Source organism: Macadamia integrifolia, chromosome 8 (genome assembly GCF_013358625.1).
Source record: "Macadamia integrifolia cultivar HAES 741 chromosome 8, SCU_Mint_v3, whole genome shotgun sequence".
NCBI lineage: Eukaryota > Viridiplantae > Streptophyta > Magnoliopsida > Proteales > Proteaceae > Macadamia > Macadamia integrifolia.
In genome coordinates, this window is record NC_056564.1 from 26,716,058 (window position 1) to 26,736,446 (window position 20,389).

At 36.8% G+C, this 20,389-nt stretch overlaps 2 protein-coding genes across 5 annotated transcripts in view; one reads left to right on the forward strand and one right to left on the reverse strand.

Annotated features, from left to right (window-relative positions):
- Positions 1-4,115: 4,115 nt before the first annotated feature.
- On the reverse strand, positions 4,116-7,088 carry LOC122086266 (inositol 2-dehydrogenase/D-chiro-inositol 3-dehydrogenase). Its single transcript, XM_042655010.1, is given in 8 exon segments — positions 4,116-4,592; positions 4,745-4,842; positions 4,939-5,073; positions 5,951-6,057; positions 6,060-6,081; positions 6,173-6,337; positions 6,530-6,700; positions 6,769-7,088. Coding segments are annotated over 8 exon segments (1,110 nt in total). The 5' UTR covers positions 6,949-7,088; the 3' UTR covers positions 4,116-4,360.
- Positions 7,089-7,406: 318 nt separating this feature from the next.
- Positions 7,407-20,389, forward strand: part of LOC122085852 (DNA mismatch repair protein MSH4) — a 31,977-nt gene continuing 18,994 nt past the window's right edge. For all 4 annotated transcript variants that reach the window (XR_006142254.1, XR_006142255.1, XM_042654448.1 and 1 more), the window contains exons 1-11: positions 7,407-7,526; positions 9,317-9,520; positions 9,610-9,645; positions 9,755-9,867; positions 10,546-10,591; positions 11,064-11,110; positions 11,322-11,429; positions 16,755-16,830; positions 17,735-17,807; positions 17,917-18,062; positions 18,131-18,216. Coding sequence is in view for 2 of the 4 variants with exons in the window: in XM_042654448.1 (XP_042510382.1) it covers positions 7,461-7,526; positions 9,317-9,520; positions 9,610-9,645; positions 9,755-9,867; positions 10,546-10,591; positions 11,064-11,110; positions 11,322-11,429; positions 16,755-16,830; positions 17,735-17,807; positions 17,917-18,062; positions 18,131-18,216 (1,001 nt within the window). In the remaining 2 variants the exon portion in view is untranslated. The remainder of the gene's footprint in view (positions 7,527-9,316; positions 9,521-9,609; positions 9,646-9,754; positions 9,868-10,545; positions 10,592-11,063; positions 11,111-11,321; positions 11,430-16,754; positions 16,831-17,734; positions 17,808-17,916; positions 18,063-18,130; positions 18,217-20,389) is intronic.

Genomic DNA, 20,389 nt, shown 5'->3' on the forward strand with positions numbered 1-20,389 from the left:
CTTGGCCATTGGATTTGCATAAATCAAATGTCGGACAACTAGCCTTTTATGGGCACTATTTGGACTATCCCTCCATGAAGAGTATACATGGCTCAAAATAGTGATTGATTATTGCATGATTTTGTGACATATATGTGGTCTAGGAAATGATTACGATGTTTCATCTCCTTAGACTGATTTGATAGACGAAAAATTTGGCCTATGAATCAAAGTACATATCAGTGGTGTCAAATTTTTTAAGAACAAATAATCTTTAAATTCAAAATAACAACAAAATAAAGAAGTTCATATTGGGTCTGTATTGGGTATATATTGATTGAGTTTTCCTTCACCTAGAGTGGTAATGAATCTCTTCGGTTACGGGATTTAATTCTTTGATTGAATTTAAAATGAAAATTTCGAACCTTTGTTAGTAGGGGTGGGAAATGTCCAATCACCAAAGCATCAAATCACCGTGGAGGGTGGCAAAAACTTACATGTTGAATATTTTTTGTTTTTGCTTCGTTTAATATAAAAAAGTGTTTTTGTTTGAGTGTGGAGTGATACTTTTTAAGTAAAGGAAAATGTCTTGCGGACCACAAGATATGAGTGATCTAGAACCGAAATTTGATTGGGTTTCATGGAATAAAGATTTGTAAGAGAAAGGCAATGAAATAATATATTACTTCTAACAAAAAAATTATATTTACCATGTGATACATTACAAGAGGAGGAGGAAGAGGTGGTGGTGGTAGATAATGATATAAAAATCCTCTGTTGCATTACATTGGCGAAGTGAGGATCTGGACGGCTGAAAGCACCTCGGGGTGTGTGCCTGAGTATGCTCACTACACTGGTGCAGTGACTATAAAGAATGTGGACTTTGGATGATGTGGTTGGCTAGATGGCAGAATTCAGACGTTCCAAACATGGCTTGATTACACTTAGAAGCTTTCCATCAAATGTATAGAACCACATTTACATTCATGTTTTACTTGTGGAAGTAAATCAAAGTATCCCAACCGCGGATAGGTTTAGCACATAGGCATGCTAAACCTATTTCTCATTTTATGATCACTTATGTCTAGTATTAACCAAATTATTTTAAATTTTTATTGATAAATTAGTATCATAATGATTTCTTATAAATAAGTCAGAAATATAAATAGAAATCAATACAAAGGGAACCCAAATTGAGTTTTAATGGTGCATGGTTTATTTTCGTTGGCCGGTAGACAGACAATGACTTCTTATGGTTGTGAACTGTGAACCATGCGGTCTTGCCAAGTCTGGGCTGTTTTTTGTTAAGGCCCTAAAAGGTTAAGTTGGACGGGCTGACATGACTTGTAGTTTCAGGCCCAAGCTGCCAGGCCTTACAACTACCCAGACAGGCCCAGGACCAGGCCCAGACCAATAAACCCACTCAACGGGCTGGCTTGGCTCAGCCATATGCCAAACTTTTAACTCCCCTCTCTACTCTATGGCCAAAATGTTAGGAGTTAGGACTCCTTACGTGTCAAAATGGAACCAGACTGAAAACCAAATCTTGGATTGAGCTGATAAGCAGAACCAAATCAAACCGAATTTAATTTGGTTCTGATATGAAAGAGGCTTTTAAATTTGGTTTGGTTCGGTTTTAGATCTAGCTTATAAACCGATGGCTATAACAAAAATCGAACCAATTAAAACCAAATGTGCAAAAAAAATAATATAAGAATACAATAGAGAAGAAAACATAAAGATATTAGAAAAGGAAGCTTGAAAGATATCATGGCCCTAGCACCTAGATACATGGGCAAAATGATTGCATTGCCCCCTCATGAAAGGTCATTTGTTTTAAAAGACAAAAAATGGACTTAAGATAAGAAGATTATGTCGATTCATTCATAGATTGAATTGAATATGTCAATGAATCATATGCTAGGATTGAACTCTCCATGAGATTTAGAGTTGCATTACTTATAGCTTCCCTATTCGTAGACAAAGTGGATTTGAAATCATAACTTGTATCCATACACTTCATCTTCACCTAGAGTTCGCTCCCAGAAATATAGCCATCCTTGCCCTTCCCCCCCTTCCCCTTCCCCTTCCCCTTCCCCTTCCCCTTCCTTAACATCAATCCCACAATATGTGTAAATAAAAAACGGAAATACCGAGAGTAGAGCATAAACTTAAAAGATTTAAAGAGACCCATTCAGGAAGAAGAAATGATTTGAATTGGATCTCGATGAAATAATACATCAATTGGAGGTTAGTTTGATAAGTTCGCCGTTATTAATGCTTCCACATTGGGGCTACATTACCTTTACGGATTCCTATCCCAAAAGATGTATAATAATAGCGAAAAGGCTAGGTATGCCTTCGGTATACCTAGATCCATGTCTATCTCTTTCTTTCTCTCTTTGAAAAAGTCTTTTATGCCCTTTTCATCTCAGCCTCCCATTGATTGAGCCACTAACTCTAAAATAGCCTACAACATACCTAACCTTCTGCCATAATAATATAAGAAAATAGTTTTTTGCCCAAAAGCATTACTTTGTACGAATGTGAGGGCCAATGAACGCACACACATAAACATCAATAGTAATGAAAATAAGGAGTGGGGCGGCCTCGCTCTGCTAGCAGACAAAGTTCTTTCTACAAATAATATAATAGCTATTGATTGGTTGATTCTATTCGTTTTAAGTGTGATAAAATAAAAAAACAAAACCAAAGACAAAGCATAATATAAAGCGAATAAAAATCAACAGTCGTCGAGATTCTTCTTGATTATCTATAAAATATAAAGACTAAATCATCACCTGCCCAATTATAAAATAGAAAAAAAAAAAATTTTATCCTAAAAGGTTCATCACACCAACTTAGGGTTCAAATACTCCAATAAGGTATTAGCAATTTTTCTCAAATGTTCTTACAATATCTATCCACGTCTACTAAAGCCCATTCTTATTCACCATGTGTGTAGAAAAACTTAATCCCACAAAATAAAGATAGGGAAGAAGAACCAATCCTAGACTTGGTTCGTTATGTATCCCACTGTCAATCCCTATAACCGAACTAAAACTGAATCGAATACCCAGTTTGAGCCGATTTACTTAATCACTGTATTTTTAATGATATACCAACATTGTCCCCACCAGAGGAACACTCAGTTTAAGCCCCTTACATATTACTGTTTTTCTTCTATTGAACTACCCAGCACCCTACAAAAAAAAAAAAAAATGCCAAGCCAACATTCAAGATGAGGGAATAGAACCCGTTTGATTTTGTTTCTAGAAATGTGTTTTTTTATTTTTTTGTGCTCAGAAACGAAAAAACACTTAAATATCCGTTTGATTTTTCGGTTTCGTTTCACTTGTTCTTTGGAATAGAAAATATAAATTCATGCCTATTTCTATGTCTAGAAAAAGGTATGGAGAAATAAGTTAGACTTATTTTTCTGTTTCTAGAAACAATTGGGAGGGACATAAATTGTGAAAAATCCGATACTTCATCAACCTATCCCACCAACCCATTGTTAAAACCTTTTGTTATCTAAAAGCGGCGATTCCAACCTGGTTGTGTAAAGCTCACAGTTCCGGTCTGCCTTCATCCTTCTGAAGCTCATCCCATGAAGTATACCTATAACTCCAACATCATGCCTTCACTCATGAGCTACATACCTACAACATCGTACCTTCACAAGTGTCTTGATCCCATTACACTGTTAAAAATGTTTTGAGAAACAGAAAAATCAAATACCTTTTTATAATTTCAAAAAATCGTTTCTTAGCACAAAAACAGAAAAACCATTCTTGTTAAAACAGCAGAAACAAAATCAAACAGGCCCTAAGAGTCAACACATAACTTTACTAATAGGTATATATACAACTGTATGGATTATGGATCCTTACCTTCCAATCAGTTCTATTCGAGGTTATACTTGATACAAAACATAAGCTATGCATGTCTTTCCTTCACCACTTATTCCAAAGTCATTTTATGTCAAATCCACCAGTGTTTTGCTACTGATCCCAAGCCCAGATAAAGGAGGAGGGTTGCTGTATCAGATCAGCAGCCGGCACAAAAACACTTTCGCCAAACCCTTTTATATGGATTCTAGAACCTTGCTAATATGTATGAAACATATTCCCATAGATTGCAGGAAGGATTCCGAAGCTTTACTGAAAAGAAGAATGAATATAGAAAAGTTGCACATGAAACAAATTTATTTAAGAGAAAATGTTCTCTGAACCAAATGCGCGCTCTCTCTCTCTCTCTCTCTGTCCCTCCTCACATGAAATGACCTTTCAGCCATCTATTTATGAAACCATTCTGCCAGCCATCTATTTATGAAACCATTCTGCCACCCCTTATTAGTGCTCTGCCCTATGCTGTTTGCTTATAAAACCCCATTATTCAATTGGAGACCGTAATTTTTCTGATCATTTATAACTTCTTCAATTGTCACAAAACGGCCATACTCAATTGAAAGCTGCGCTGCAACTCCCATGGAAACTGAGAGCAACCCATCCTGCAAACCTACTGCAGGTGCTCGGACGCCTTGATCTCTAACTGCAGCCAAGAAGTTGACATGTTCCAAATAACTTGAGCCATGATGCAATCCCTCATATCTGATAAACAAATGGACAGTCAAGCCTAACATAAGCTATAAAATGATGGTCATGGGTACTCTTCCTTGTCTCATGTTCTCATAGACTTTGAATAAGTTACTACTCTAGTGAACAATGGAAAACATAAGTAAGCAAAATAAATTACTACACACTTTATCCGTTTATCCTCGGCTTTTAAAGTTTGGACTCCAACCCTTCCTTCTGTTCGAGTGCCCACACGCACGACATTCTCAGGGACAAATGCCTCACCCTGTTATTAAGTGTTAACCCGAGTCACAATGAAAACTAGATGAAATATTTCGAATAAAGAAAACGAAAGAGAAGAGGACGTCAGAGAGAGTGATACCTTCCCAATATCACCAACCACAGAAATTTCTTGCTCATTTTTACTCCCTTCAGCAAACATGCAAAGATCAAGCATGCCTCGAGAACCATTATCAAATTCTACGATAACAAATGCATTATCAATGATATCGGGTACCTGCTTCCATTATTGAAGTAGTAAGGAAAAATAGGTGACTAATGGATAAAACAAATACAAGATCAGGCTCAAGTTTCAGCTCATAAGAGATGAAGTGGAGCCAAGAATACATTTGAAATTTTCAATACACAGAAATAGAAAAATGGATGAGTACAAAGTTAATATTCCACAAGTACATTAAGCAATCAACAGGCAGGGTTGCTGAGTACTGTCACTGCAACAATCATGTCTTTACTTCGGACGAAATGAAAAAAAAAAAGTAATTAGCGGACACAAATTTCCAACGCTTAGGTGCATAAACTTTTAGAGTCCACAAACAAGAACCTAATTTGGATTATTGTTAATTCTCAACAAATGCCTTTTGATTGGAGTTGCACTTTCATAACAGAGTATCTTCTAAGGTTGATTACTAAGAGAGTGACCAGAAACTTTGTTGTGATTATCGATATGACATCCATCCACCACAGAGGAAAATGGACTTCAGCTGTTTGACTTGTTAGATTTTACTGACAATAACCAATAAGTTTTGAATATAGTCACCTGAGAACTACTGTGACTGTTTAGACCTGCATTAATTCCAGTTTTCTCACTGAAAAGAGATTTGATTCTGTGGTGTGATGAAATATCAGTCCATTCACATTATAAAAAAAATATGATTTAAACAAATTTTCCATTATAGTGCTCTGTTCTGTATCTCAGATTGATTTCATTTGGTGAGGCCAAATACAGATGAGATAAGCAAACATTTCTCAGAACACGTCTTATTCTTCTGGGAATGTTTTTTCATGTTAGCTATCAATATTTGCAAGCAAGTTCTGTTGGTTATGGCTCCTATAGATTTCTTATGATCTAGTAATCTTTGTCCATAAACAAATACCTTTCCATCATAAATTTCATCCTTGTGATTAACATCTATACCAACAAACAGCCTCATTAGATCAAAGAAGTGACAACACTTCTCTATAAGAGTCCCCCCACTGTTGAATTGAACCGGTTCCAATCATTCACCTATTATGAACATGGGAGCAATAAGAACAATAAATAATAAACAGTAAATGCTCAACAGAGGAATTTCATAGACAAGAATAGCAATTTTAACCTTAACCAGGAAAGGAAACCGATGCTCGCGAATTGCCACCATTTTCACTTGTCCAACTGCTCCACCCTTAACTACCTCTATCAGTTTAGCAACTGGTGGCATGTACCTGTACTCTAAGCCTACTTGAACCAGTATCTCTGGCCTCATTTTAGCAGCATCTATGACCTAGGAAGACAAACTCCATCTGTCAAATGATAGTATTAAGCCAAACAAAGGGCTTCCTGACAACTAAAATGACATCAAAATCCATGCTTTATCAACTGAAAGGTTCATATAAAGTGATATCCACTTCCAATTTCCAATAACATGATATACAGAAATTAAAACAGAATAGAATCAAGTTTTATGATTATTGACCTTTTTGCAGTCCTTGACAGTGGTACACAGGGGCTTCTCCACAAGAACATGATGGGGTTTTGGATGGTTGATGATATCCATGAGGATTTGATAGTGGGTCATGTTTGGAGTTGAGACAATAACTACATCACAGACCCCACTATCCAGTAGTTCCTGGTGTCCTGAGAACACCTGCATAATAATAATAACACACATGTTTAAGGGGAAATCTGAAAAGGGCAGGGTCAAAATTATAATACCTTGGGTGACCAATTGAAGGATTGAGCCAAGTTGAGGGCAAATTCCTGGGAAGGAAGGTGAGGGTCAGCAATACAGACGACGGCGACACCTTGAGATCGGAGATGGGCTAAGTTCAATAGGTGTTCCCTTCCCATCATCCCAACTCCTATGATTCCATATTTCACCATGTCTCCTCCCATGGCTCCTCACAGCCTCTGCCCCCCTTCGCCGCCTCTATAGGTGGAAGGGCCGAACTATAGCAATGTAGCAGTGACTGAAGAAGATAGGTGATCAACGTAGTGAGTGGAGACACGGGGGAAAGGTCAGCAATTGTGGGTGTCTGCGAGACTATTTTTAGTATTGTCTTACGACCCAAGGGCCCATTACTATCAGATCGATTGCATTATGAATCGGGATGACAAATCGGTATTGTACATTGGAGGGGTAACGATGTCATTTCATGTGAGAAAGAGAGAGAGATATCAAGTGCTAGCGTATCCTGCCTCTTATCTATGATTGACAAATAGTGAAGGTGGAATAAGTTGCTGGCGTATCCTGCTCCCTAACCTATACATGACAAATGGTGAAGGTGGAATCTCTTCAACCATGAGATCTGATACTATAAAGGCTTCGAAGTGTAAAGTTGGCGCGCATTTGCAAGATTCGTAGTCTAGAGAAAAGCTCGGTTCTCCCCTGATTCCAGCAAAGAAGAATGGAAGACGAAGTTGGCGAAAGGTCTAGCATCGTGATCGGTTTGATTGAGAACAGAGCGAAGGAGGCATTGTTTTCTATTCCTACCTCTCGATTTTTCCTTTTTAATTTCAAAGATGATGGAAATTGCAGCTTCTTTAATCTTCTATTGATTGTGATGCTAAAATCAATAATGGAGGTTTCTGTAACTTCTAGGTTTGGAATTTGTTGTTCTATCTCCAAATATCGATTGGAAGATCACTTTATAGGAAGCTGGAAGTGATGATAGTCACTGTTTTAATTCTCATTTCTCAATGCTTCTTCTTAGTTCGGATACCAGATTAAACATTGAAGCTTCCTGCTCATCTGTTTGATATTAGCTTCAGACTTGCAAGCATCAGTTGGAAGATCAATTATTTGAATTAAAATTGATGTTTACTAATTAAGTCCGCTACTGGAATAAGAATCGAAGTTTCCTGTTTACTCCTCGGATCATTAGCTTGAGGTTTCCTTTAGCATATGCGGTTTGATTTGCTTGATCAAAGATCCCGATGAACTAAAAGAAACTAGATCTACTTTTACATGAGAAGAAGAAGTTGTGTTGATATCCAGAAACCAAAATCTACATTCTCCGGTCTCTTGTAGTGTCTTACGATCTACACTATAATAGAATACCTGGATCTGAACATGAGCGTCTCTGTGATGCCATAGAGTTGAATCTTGGAGCAGATATGGGTTTCGGATGTTGAAATCTTATAGATATAATGATCAAGCTTGTTCTGTATCTGTTTGTCTTTAATCAAGTTTTTTAGAAATAGATTTTAATCCTTACATCTCCCAATTAGTGCTCTTGCTCAATTTTTGCAAAAGTGAGGTGATCTTCTAGGGATCTCATGCTGGCAAATGAATAATGTTAATGCATATTTGCTGGTAACTTCATCGCCTGCCATTGAAAACCTAATATTCTTTAAATTCTGATTTCATAAAGTAGGATCAACTCAATTCAACCCAAAATAAGCATTTCTCCAACTAAGGTAGTTTCAATAATTTATAGTAATTCACTTTTACATATTTGTTAATAACTTTGTAAATAAGAATGCTTGATGTATTGAGTTTTACCGCTGATGAGTTCTGAATGGAGTTTGCCTCATATTTATTCACAATAAATTCTATGAATAAAGTGCTTTTAAACCTCCATAGTTTTATGTTATTTTCTTATCTTTTTTATTTGTCCAGTTAGATAAGAGACTCGATTTGATGGACACACCAGATTAATGGTTAAATGAGTGATTGAATTTTATTATTATGGACTATAAGTAATATAATGAACTGCTTTATAATCTCATGTTTATGGTGCAGAATAGTCAACCAATTTTCCTATATGTTTTAGTGCTAAAGAGTTATTGAAATGAAGAATATATTTTTTTTCCTACTCTCTCATGAGTGTCTTTATGCATACAAATCGTGATTTGCCTTCTGGAGATGGCAGCATGTAAGTCCTTGGGTACCAGCATAAACAATGTGGAGGAAATTCTGATAAATATCGCCCATAGAATAATTTCTTTTTTTTTGAGGATTGATCCCGAATTCATTGTGGAGAGTTTGGGAAAACATCCTATATGGCAACACAACCAAGATAATTCTACATTGACATCTAAGTTCATGTGATCAGCGATTCCTAATAGGTAGTTTTGTTTGATCTTTTCAGCTTTAATTATTTAAGTTAGTTAAATAGTTTGTAAAATAATATGTTTCTGTTAAATGGTATATCTAGAACTTCTTAGAGCTAGTGTGGAATAAATTATTCCAACTGCACTTTTCGGTTTTGATGCCTTTAAGGTCTACAATGCCAATTGAGAGGATCAATCTTCTGTACAGGTTGGAGTTGCTGCGTTTGACTTGAGATCAGCTTCACTGCATCTCTCTCAATACATTGAAACTAGCAGTTCGTATCAAAATACAAAGACATTGTTGCTTTTCTACGATCCTATGTTAATCATTGTCCCCCCGAATAAGATGGCACCAGATGGTATGGTTGGAGTCTCAGAGTTGGTGGATAGGTTTTATTCATCAGCCAAGAAGGTAACAATCTATGGGTTTTGCAGGTGTCCACACATGCAAGAATGTGTGTGCTCTATGCTATGTTTAATACCTTGCACTGCATTTTCCAGGTTGTAATGGCTCGCGGTTGCTTTGATGACACCAAGGTCTGGTTCATTTTTATTATTCTTGTATGCTTTCTCATGATTTTGTATGTTCTCATGTATATATTTATCTTGCAATTTGCTATTTGTGGTCTTGATCAAACATCTATAGGGGGTTGTGCTGGTTAAAAGTTTGGCAGCCAAGGATCCATCTGCACTTGGTCTAGACACCTATTACAAGCAATATTATCTATGTTTGGCTGCTGCTGCAGCTACTATCAAATGGTAGTGTGCAACTTTTCTATCCGATAACTTGAATTTTATTTTTTTACATCTTTGGAGGAGTGTTGCTCTTTTTAAATTACACAGGTAGTGTTTGATAAGAGTTCTTTCTTTCTCTGTTTCCATGCGTGGTCACCCAGGTGTTGATTACCTCCGAGAAAAACAATTCAAACCTTTTTGATTAGTAGTTATGGCTGGATCACAACTGTAATTTCAGGTCGTGTAAGAATCATGGACAGATTGAAATTTACCATGCATTGCACTCTAATTGATTGATTTGCTTTTGGCCGTAGAAACACATTCTTTGTGAAGTTCTTCGAGATATTCCTTGGATAAGTAAATTTAGAACAAAATATATGCACAGAGCTAGGGTGGTCTAATTATTGGTGCAGTCAGGATTCCCTTCAAAATCTTAACAATCTCTATCCTTCAGCATTACCAATTTTCCCCAAAGTATTCATTAATTATTTGGTCCCCCACTGAAAATTATATTGAACCAATCTTATGTTTCAGTGTCCCACCTCCCATTTCACCAGTAATTCCTTCATTAATCAAATGGTCAACATCTCTGAGAATTTTCCGTGAGGTCTGAGTGCCTTTGAGTGTTTCTCTTTGATTTGGTGACTAGATTGTATAATTGATCATTTTGTTAACACAAATTTTTAACTGCATATTGCACAGGACAGAAGCAGAGAAAGGGGTTATTGTTACAAACCACTCATTGTTGGTATGATTTTGTTCTTGATGCTTTGAGCTTTTTCCTTGATTAATATATGCTTTACTACATCTCTCTGTTGTCCCATATTACATGGATCTGGTTTGGCTGTGGATGTTCAATATGGGTTTTGGCACAATTGTTATACTTGCTTGACCCTAAATCTATGTTTAGAGAGGCGATACTAAATATTAAATATGGTAGCATTGCTTTCACTTCGGATAATGTTAAACAGTAATTCCCTAGTAGGTTTACATTGATTCCATCTCTGAAGATGAGATGAGTAGATTGTGTACATTTTTCTGGAGCTTTTATGGTTTTCTACTCTATGTTGTATAATTCTAATGAAGCAATTCAAAGTTTTAGTTATATTTCTTCCTCAAATATTATGATATAAATGTGCATTTTCTTAAGCTTTGTTTCCCTTTTTGATTGGTGGAGGATTCAATGTTTAATCTAGTTCATGCTTCACCGACTTTGCCAGGTCACGTTTAATGGCTCATTTGACCATATGAATATTGACTCTACTAGGTATCCTTTTTGAAAAATAACCTCTTCTTTTCAGTTGCTGGTTTTTTTTCCATTCGTCCAGAAAGTAGGGTTGAAATGCAGTTTTGGTCCAATATCTTTGTTCAAATGATATTGCATTGGCAGGAGTAGAAAATGCACATCATTATGCTTTATATTACAATAACAATTCGAATTCTCTTTATGGATCTTATAGTTGAAATATGCATAACAGTGTACAGAACTTGGAAATCATTGAGCCACTACATTCAACCCTTTGGGGAACAAGCAACAAAAAAAGAAGTCTATTTCACATGCTTAAGACAACAAGAACTGTTGGAGGGTATGTTGATTGGCTGTCTAGTTGTTTTGTTTCTGTCATTTTAGCTTTTCTTTTCCAATTCAGTAGTGTCTTGCTGTATCTTATGGCCACTAAATTATGTTTGCCATCAATCCAATCGAATTTTCTGGTTGTTGGCTTTTCATCTGAGACACGTATATTGAGTAGCAGCTCAGGTATTTTTACATCTTCATTTCTCCAGCAGAACAGGTATCTTTAATGAACCACCACCAAACACCCAGACCTATAGGCTTGGTGTGGTCTGAACCAAAGTCCAGTTGAAGAACCATGGGCCTGGTTCTTATTCCTGTGGTTGTACTGTTTATAGTGCAGCTTGTCTTAGGTTGAGTTCCAGTTTTAGCTGCAGAGAAGGGGAATACTCCTATAACTAGTTGAGGACAGACTAAATATTACAACTGCAACAACTACATACCATAGTTGTCAAGGCGACCCAAGGCGGTTGAGGGGTGCCTAAGTGCTTAGGTGATGAGGCGCCCACCTAGGCGACCAACGCACCCACATATAACCTTATACCATAAAAAATCAACATTAAGCCACATCAAGTGCCTTTGACTCAACAAAATTTCTGCACCCCATCAGTTAGGCTTATGTTTGCACTCCTAAAAATGAAGGAGGTCTTGGTCTAAGGCGCATCAAGGATGCCAATTATGCAGGTATTATAAAGTTGATTTGGTAGTTGGCTTCAGAAAAACATCTGAGTGGATTGGGTTTATTCTAGTCTTCTAAAATCGGATTCTATTTGGACTTCTCCTATCTTGTCTGATGCTTCCTGGGTCTAGCACAAGATTTTTTCAGTTAGATCCCTGGTTGTTGGAGCAATTACCTCCCACATTGATGATGGTGCTTCTACATCTCTTTGGCTAGACCATTGGCACCCTCAAGGTGTCCTCCTTTGCATAGTTCTGAGAAAGCTATCTACATATCCAGATTTACTAAGCATTCAATGGTCTCTGATGTCATCCAAGATAATGACTAGGTCCCTCCAACCAACTCTTCCCCCTTGTTGGCTCCAGCATGGAATGCCTTGCAAATTATCTAAAAGCTTCCTAGTGGTAGGGGTGACACTACTATTTGGTCTCCTGCCTCATCAGGCCTCTTCTCCTCCAAAGCTCCTTGGGATTTTATTAGGCTTCGCGGCCCTCTTGTCCCTTGGAGGAAACTCGTATGGTTTAGGTCCTTCATCCCTCATCATAGTTTCACGGTTTTATGTGCTCTCTCCAATTGTTTGCCAACCCAACCTTTCTTGATCAACCACCAAATCTTGGTTTCCCCCTAGTGTAGTCTCTACTTAAATGGTGTGGAAGATATTGATCACCTTTTCTTTGAGTGTCATTTATCCTCTTCAGTTTGGAAAGGTGTCCTCACCAAATGTTAGCCAAGAAATCGTCAAATTTTGCCCTTTCAAAGAGAATGGATATGAATTGATATACATTTTCGGGTTCCTCTATTTGTGATATGGTTGGGAAGCTCTCCTTCATTGCCATCATCAATCAAATTTGGATGGAGCGTAACCTCAGGAAATGGACCTCAAACTCTAGGCCTCTCCAGAAGATTTGGAATTCCATATCCTTTGGCATCAAGACAAAATTGTCCTCTTCTACAGATGCTTATATTGATTCCCCAATGAGCAAACATATTATTGTCTCCTGGGATCTCCCCATTCTTACATCCGCTCCCCCTTCTCTCCCCTTGAGGAGGGATCATTGTTTTCTTTTTGTCTCTTCCCCTCGGGGCCATGTATTTTTTTCTTCTTCTTTGGTAATAAATTATATTATTCACTCAAAAATAGTCATAAAAAATCAACATTTAGAGAAATATTCTTGTTCTATAACAAGTTTGACTGGTCAAATGATTTTATTTTGACATGAGACTTTTTTGTATTAGGTTGAGCACAGAACCATCTTTCCGACAAATCCAGAATTCTTAAATCTAAGTTGTGTTGACAAAGTTATATTCTGGTCAAACTTATTTTAAGATGTGTGGATGCTGTTAAAAATCATCTGAATGAAAATAAAGTTATGGACATCAGGACAAAAGATTATTTTGCCTTACTTTTGGTTTTTAGCAATGTTTTAGCAAGATTTGGAATTTTAAAATTTGGGAAAAACCTAATATTTGAAAATTGAAAATCACCCTTGCAACAAAAAATCCAGTTTTGTTTTTGAGTTAGGGAGTTAACTTTTTATCATTTTGGAAAGTGTTTTTTAAACTATTTTTATTGGATTCAAATAGGGGGTGTTTGCTTAATTATGAACAATATCTTCAATAAATGAAAAAACAATTATAAAATTATTTAGGAAGAAAGAATGCTACCCGATAGCGTGAACCTGCTCTAAGACACAACATGTGCGAAAAGACCATGTCGCCTGGTGTGTATGTGCGCTATTGGGTAGTGTTCTCTCACCCAGTTGTTTAATATTTGACATAAATAAGTGTCAGTTTGTCAGACTAAGTGCCAGACTAGCCAGACCAATGCCTTACACTAAGGAGGCAGTTGCCTTGACCGCCTACAAAATCGCCTGGAAGGTGCTGCCTTGGTGACACCTTGACACCTATGCCATGGACACTTTGCTAAGTTCTGTCTATAGCGAGACAAGGGTAATTTTGTAATAGTAGTCATAAAATCTGATGAAGAAGCACAATTTTGTGACCCCCAAGATGGAGTAGTTGACAGTGCAGCTAATGAGGATGATACCTTGACCTTGGCTTAGGAAACGAGGAACCTGAAGATTCCTATAAGATACACGTGGTGAGTTGAATTCTGATTGCTGAGTACAAAGTAGAGTATTGGCATCGACTTGCATCATTTACACTTGAATGACTTGTGGATCATGTGTGGCACAAGTCCTCATGGGCAGTGGTAGTTGAGTAAATTTAATGTCACAAGCCTTTATTATGTAGGTTAAGTTACGTAAGAAGAAACACCACTAATCCTATAAGATTTTCCTTGTTAATGGAAACACTCTTTAGGTAAATCAGCGATGCTTCATTCCATTAAAGTTTGCTGGTTATGAGGAGAATGAATTGAGTGTGTCATTACTATGACATAGACTGATGTGCTACTTGAAGACCATCGATGTACAACAACGGCGTGTTGGTAAGAGGAATAAAGAACTAGTGTTATTTTTTTTATTTCAACTGCAATCCCATGGTATTCAACCCAATCAACATACCAGACGAGAGAGCAAAGCTACAGTCAGCCCTAGCAAAGCGTACAAATATTCTACAATCACTAAACATGGACCAACAAGTTGGAAAGAGTGCAACCAACAAGGGGCCACGGTTTGCTTCATTGGACAAGGATGAGATTGAATATGTTGTCGACAACAAGTTTTATATGACACAGAAAGGAGGCAGTTACCACTCTTTCCTTGTCAAATGGAAGGATCATCCATGGCATGATTGCACGTAGATCAATGAAGATGATTTCAAATGCATCAACCAGGACCTTTGCAAGCATTATATGTCCTTCTACATTCATCGAAATCTAATATCTTCATGTCGGGGCGAGCTGACATAGATAAGTTCTACTCCAAGCAGTACCATCGCAAGAAGGGAGGAATCAGGAATGTGGTCGTTGAATGAACCTGTTCTGGCTCAATTGAACCAGGTTCAGTTGGTTTAGGCCAGACCAACCAGGTCTGGGTGTTTTCTGAATCACCCCAAAAGCAAAAGAAGTTTTAATTAATCCAGTCCAAGTCTTAGTCAAAGCAGGGTCAAAATTCCTGTTTCTGGAGTGTCAGGAACACAAGCTTACACCATGCAGTCCTTTCTTATCTAGAGGTATATTCCTGTTTCTCCTTCCTGCATCCTTTTCTGGAGTGCCACTGAATATATTATATATATATAATCTCTTCTTCAGCTGCCCTTTCTATTATATATATATATATATATATCTTCTTCAGCTGCCCTTTCTCTTCCAAGATCTGGACTGGTGTTCTTCCTCGTTGTAGGCCTCATAGATGTAGGATTCTTCCTCAACGTGAGTGGATTTGGGTTGATATGACCTTCGGCGGTTCCTCGGTTTGTGACAGTGTGGGTAAGATTGTGTTTGCTGCTGCCATCCACCACATTTGGTCGGAGCATAATCTTAGAATATGGACTCCAAATTCTAGATCTTTTAGCATATTTGGGACCCCATCACCTTTGATGTTAAAAGCAAGCTGCCTTCGGTGTCCTTCAGATGTGTACACTCCCCTAGAAATCGGCTTATTTTTGACTCGTGGAATCTCCCACTCTTGTATATTCTTTCCCCTCGGGGCCGCTTTGTTCTCTCTTCTTTGGTAATGAATTATTTATTCACCAAAAAAAGAGAGAAAGGATTATCTAGTTAGTTACAACTATTATCTAAAGTCTTAGAAGATATTATTTCAGTCAATTTGTCAGTTCATTGATGGTCATGTAAGTCTTTGAAAATGTCAGTCAGTCCAATAATGGTTGTGTAAGTCCTTGAAAATGTGTAGTTCATCAAATGGTCAAAGTGTCTAGGAGAAAGTTCAAATTAGAGTTTAGAGCCCTCCCAGCCACTCTATATAAAGGCTGCCTGCACGCATTTTAAACAAGTTAAAAGGTTGAATGGAATTTCTGGTTTTATGCCAATAGCTATGGGATGCAATGGAGCCTAGTTAGAAGCTGGGTTGCTTGGTGCCATATTTCTATTATCTATCTTTTATTTCTTCCTTTGTTACTAAAATTAGGCGGGCCTTGGTGCAACGATAAGGTTGCTCCAATGTGACCCAGTGGCTGCGGATTCAAGTCGGGAAACCTCCTCTTTGCAGAGTAGGGTTAAGGCTGCGTACAAGTGCCTAGATTTTTTGGAAAATTGGAAAGAACAAACAACTCAAATTATGAGATTCTGCTGATATAGAGATAAGATAAACATTGTACTTGTAGTCAAAATGGGCTCTGACCTGAGGGATTTGAAAAGATGCATCTCCAGTGTCAAATTAGTCAATTTAAAATCATCTATAATGAACTCAGTTTCATGTTACATAAGTCAATTTCACCATGTAGAAATTTGTAATTGCATTCTTTCAGTTTAAGACTAATCCTTGGAGGTAGCTCTCTTATGCTTGCGAGTGTACTTTGGCTTTATAGTCTGTGACCTGATGATATATGATGACAAATATGTGTTGATATTAAATCAACTGAAGCAAGTCTTATCCCAGTTCTGTAGGTGGCTCCACAAATATTCCTCTGCCTTTTCAGTTCTTCGTAGGTCTTATCTTTTGTTAATAATGAGTTACTGTAAATTGTTCATATTTGTGATGAACAAGTTCAATAAGACATGTTGAATTGTTTTTCCAGTACTCGACTTCTCCGCGCCAATCTTTTGCAGCCTTTAAAAGACATTGAGACTATCAATGCCCGTCTTGACTGCCTGGTCAGTATCAATTATAGATTTCTCAACTTTCTTTATCAAGTTATCTGCTGATAACTATCTTATTCTTGAAGTGGATCACCAGTTGAGAAAACTTATTACGTAATTCTAATGAAATTCTTATACTTTGTGTTTCCTGCTGTAGAATATATTAGTTTTGTGACAAAAAACTGATTCTGTAAACCAGCACCTACAATGGAGGGCTGTAGTAAAGGACGGAAAACACAATGGAGATTGAGAAGAGGGAGAGAGCTAGAACACCATGGGAAAAACAGAATTCCCTATTGTGGTCTAGCCCCTTGATTACATAATATTAAGTCAACTCTTAGTAGGAATCCTACAAAGAGTCTAAATCTAATTACAATAAAGAGAATTAACTAGAAAAGGAAATAACAACTAAAGAACTAATCTAGTTACAAATCAAACACTGTCCCATGGTACACCACATTACCCACAGTACACTAACAAGTTTCAATATCTGTGACAATTGCAATTCTAAAATATGGGGTAAAACTAGATTTAATCAACTTAATTGTAAATAGGAAGGTGATGCTTGCGTACCTTTTGTCATAGAACAAGATATCCGTTAATGCATTTATTTATTAATTTTTTTTTTATTTTTTTATTTTTTTAAGATTAAACAAAATTTTCATTCTCAAAAAATGCAATGGCACCCTATCTCCATATAGTCATGAGTTTTTAGTATCATCTATCTAAGCTGCCACATGCAACAATATTATTGTTTTAGAAATAGTAGCACACATTTTTCTCATATCCATGTACTTAAATGTTTCAGCTGTTCATTTGAAGGTGCAGTATGCAGCAATTTTTTTTAAAGACTAATATTGTGTTTTTTTCAATTTAAAATTGTGATATTAGTGTATGTTTCTTGATTTTTTTTTTCCAGGATGAGTTGATGAGCAATGAGGAGTTATTTTTTAGTCTCTCACAAGTCCTTCGTAAGTTTCCAAAAGAAAGTGGTAAGCACAATTTAATATTTGATTGTTTATATGGAACACGCTTCTATAAAATTTTCTTGTAAGCTGTCAATATCTATAATAGTGTCATATGCTTCCTGCTCCAATCCAGATAGGGTCTTGTGTCATTTCTGCTTCAAGCCAAATAAAGTTACAAATGAGGTCTTGCAAGTAGAAAATGCTAGAAAGAGTCAGTTACTGATATCAAGCATTATCCTTCTCAAGACTGCTTTGGAAGCACTGCCCTTGCTCTCAACGGTATATCTGTATATTAATTTCAGTACGTAACTGTGATCGCGGAATGATCGAATTCCATACCATTTCAGGTGCTTAAGGATGCAAAAAGTTCTCTACTTACGAACGTTTATAAGTCCATTTCTGAAAATGAAAAATATGCCGCCATAAGGGAAAGGTATAGTTGTATTTTAGCTTCTGCTTTTATATTATATGCATCTTCATGAAGGTAGTTCATATGACAAAAAATTTATATATCAATTGGATTTGTTTTGACAATTCACGTCTGAGTGACTAAATCCAAGAAGCTAGCAGACAGGCTTGCATTCCAGGTGAGGATTGATTCATAAAAATAAAATCTGGAAACAAGCTGAAAAAGAAAATTCCTGTTTAAGACAAAGGAGCTACATAATGAGGATTGATTCTTAAAATAAAATCATGACTGATATCACCTTTTGAGTTTTGACTACAAATGACTTCAATCCTTATGGCCTTGTCAAGGCTTCATGGAAGGTCTTTCGAATTCAAAAAATAATATGATGATAACAAACAAAATATGGCAGATCCATGAGGATAAAGAAATAGGTTGGGATTATGAGAATTCATGTGGAGCTCTTGAAATCCACAAGTGATAGTGGAAGGGCTGAAGGTGTAGTATTTTTCCATATCCACTATAAAAAGGCATAACCTGTGCAAGGGGCTCCCGCTATTGCAGGGTCTGGGGTGGGGCATATATCTGCAGCCTTACCCCCACTTTTTGTTGAGAGGCTGCTGTTTCCTTGTTTGAAACCACCAGGTTGCAATGGAGCATCCTTATCATTGCACTGAGGCTCACCCTCTTTGCATATCCACTATGAACCATTTTTTTCTTCAAACCATAAATCTTGTTGTAGACTAATATCTTTCCATTGTTATGGGAATAACGCTAATAAATTGACTCAGGTTCATAAAATCTTCATCTTGTTGGAAAGGCAACTAGATAAATTTTCAGATGACAACAAAATAGGAAAATTTATGAAAAATTGCCAATATCACGACTCAACTCCACCTTAAAAAAAATAAAAGAACGAGAACTCAAAACAAAAATATGGCTAGAATTCACTATCCAAATCTAATGCCAAAAAGGTCATATTTTAGATATAATTGTTATGTACAAAATACAAAAATACTAAACTCAACTCAGCGTTATCCCAATTAAATAGGGTCAGCTACATGGATCCTGACCCTCTAATCAGCTGTATTCAAAGCCATACTTGATACAAGGGATAAGCTATGCATGTCTTTCCTCACCACTTCTCCCAAAGTCAATTTAGGTATGCCCTTGGCTCATTTAGTTCTTACAATCGAAATCAAATCACTTCTCCATACTGGAGCATCTAAAGCCCTTTGTATATGTGAACATGCCACCTCAAACGACTTTTGCAGCTCATCATGTGTCGGGCCCAAATCAGCTCTAATTTGTTCATTCCTTTATCCTTCCTAGTGTTATTGCACATCCATCTCTGCATCTCATCTCAGCTACAATGAGTTTATCTATATAATGTTTCTTAAATGTCCAATCATAGCCGGCCATATGACTATCCCATGAAATTTTCCTTTAAGTTTTAAAGGAATACGTCGATCACACTACACTCCGGACGCACTTCTCCACTTCATCCATCATAATTTAGTTCTATGTGTAACATTATCCTCTCTATTTCTCCTTTGTTTGTGAAGTATGATTGTGACTAGAAACCTAAAATAATCACTTTGTGGAATCTCCCTTTCATCAATTTTCACCATCTCATATACTCCATTTTTGTTATACTTATGTTAAAGCCTTTTGATTCCAAGGTTGATCTCCATGTTTCCAACTTGGCATTAATCTTTACTTTTGTTTCATCCACCAAAATAATATCATCAGTAAAAGCATAGACTAAGGGTCATGATCTTGAATGTCTTTGGTTAATTTATATATGATAAGCACAACAAATAAGGGCTTAAAGCTGAACCTTGATGTACCCAATTGCAATTGGGAATTTATTGCCTTAACCACCCCAATTCTTATACACTTCTATTTTTAGTACTTGTCAAAAAAATTTTTTTTTTTAGGTGAATGCAAAATTAATTAAGTGAAAAAACAAAGTACAGCAATAGAGCCTAAAGGTTGGACGAAAGGGGACCCCTAGCCAAGCACCAAAACAACAATTAAAATAATGATACATAAAAAATAAGGGGAGGGGAAAACAATTATACAAAGGATAATACACCAAAAACCTTGATGGAGGGCCATAAGGAAAGGGGAGGAAGAAGGTCACACGACCAATAAAAAATTACCAAGTTTTCAACCAAATATTCAATTCAATTCAACA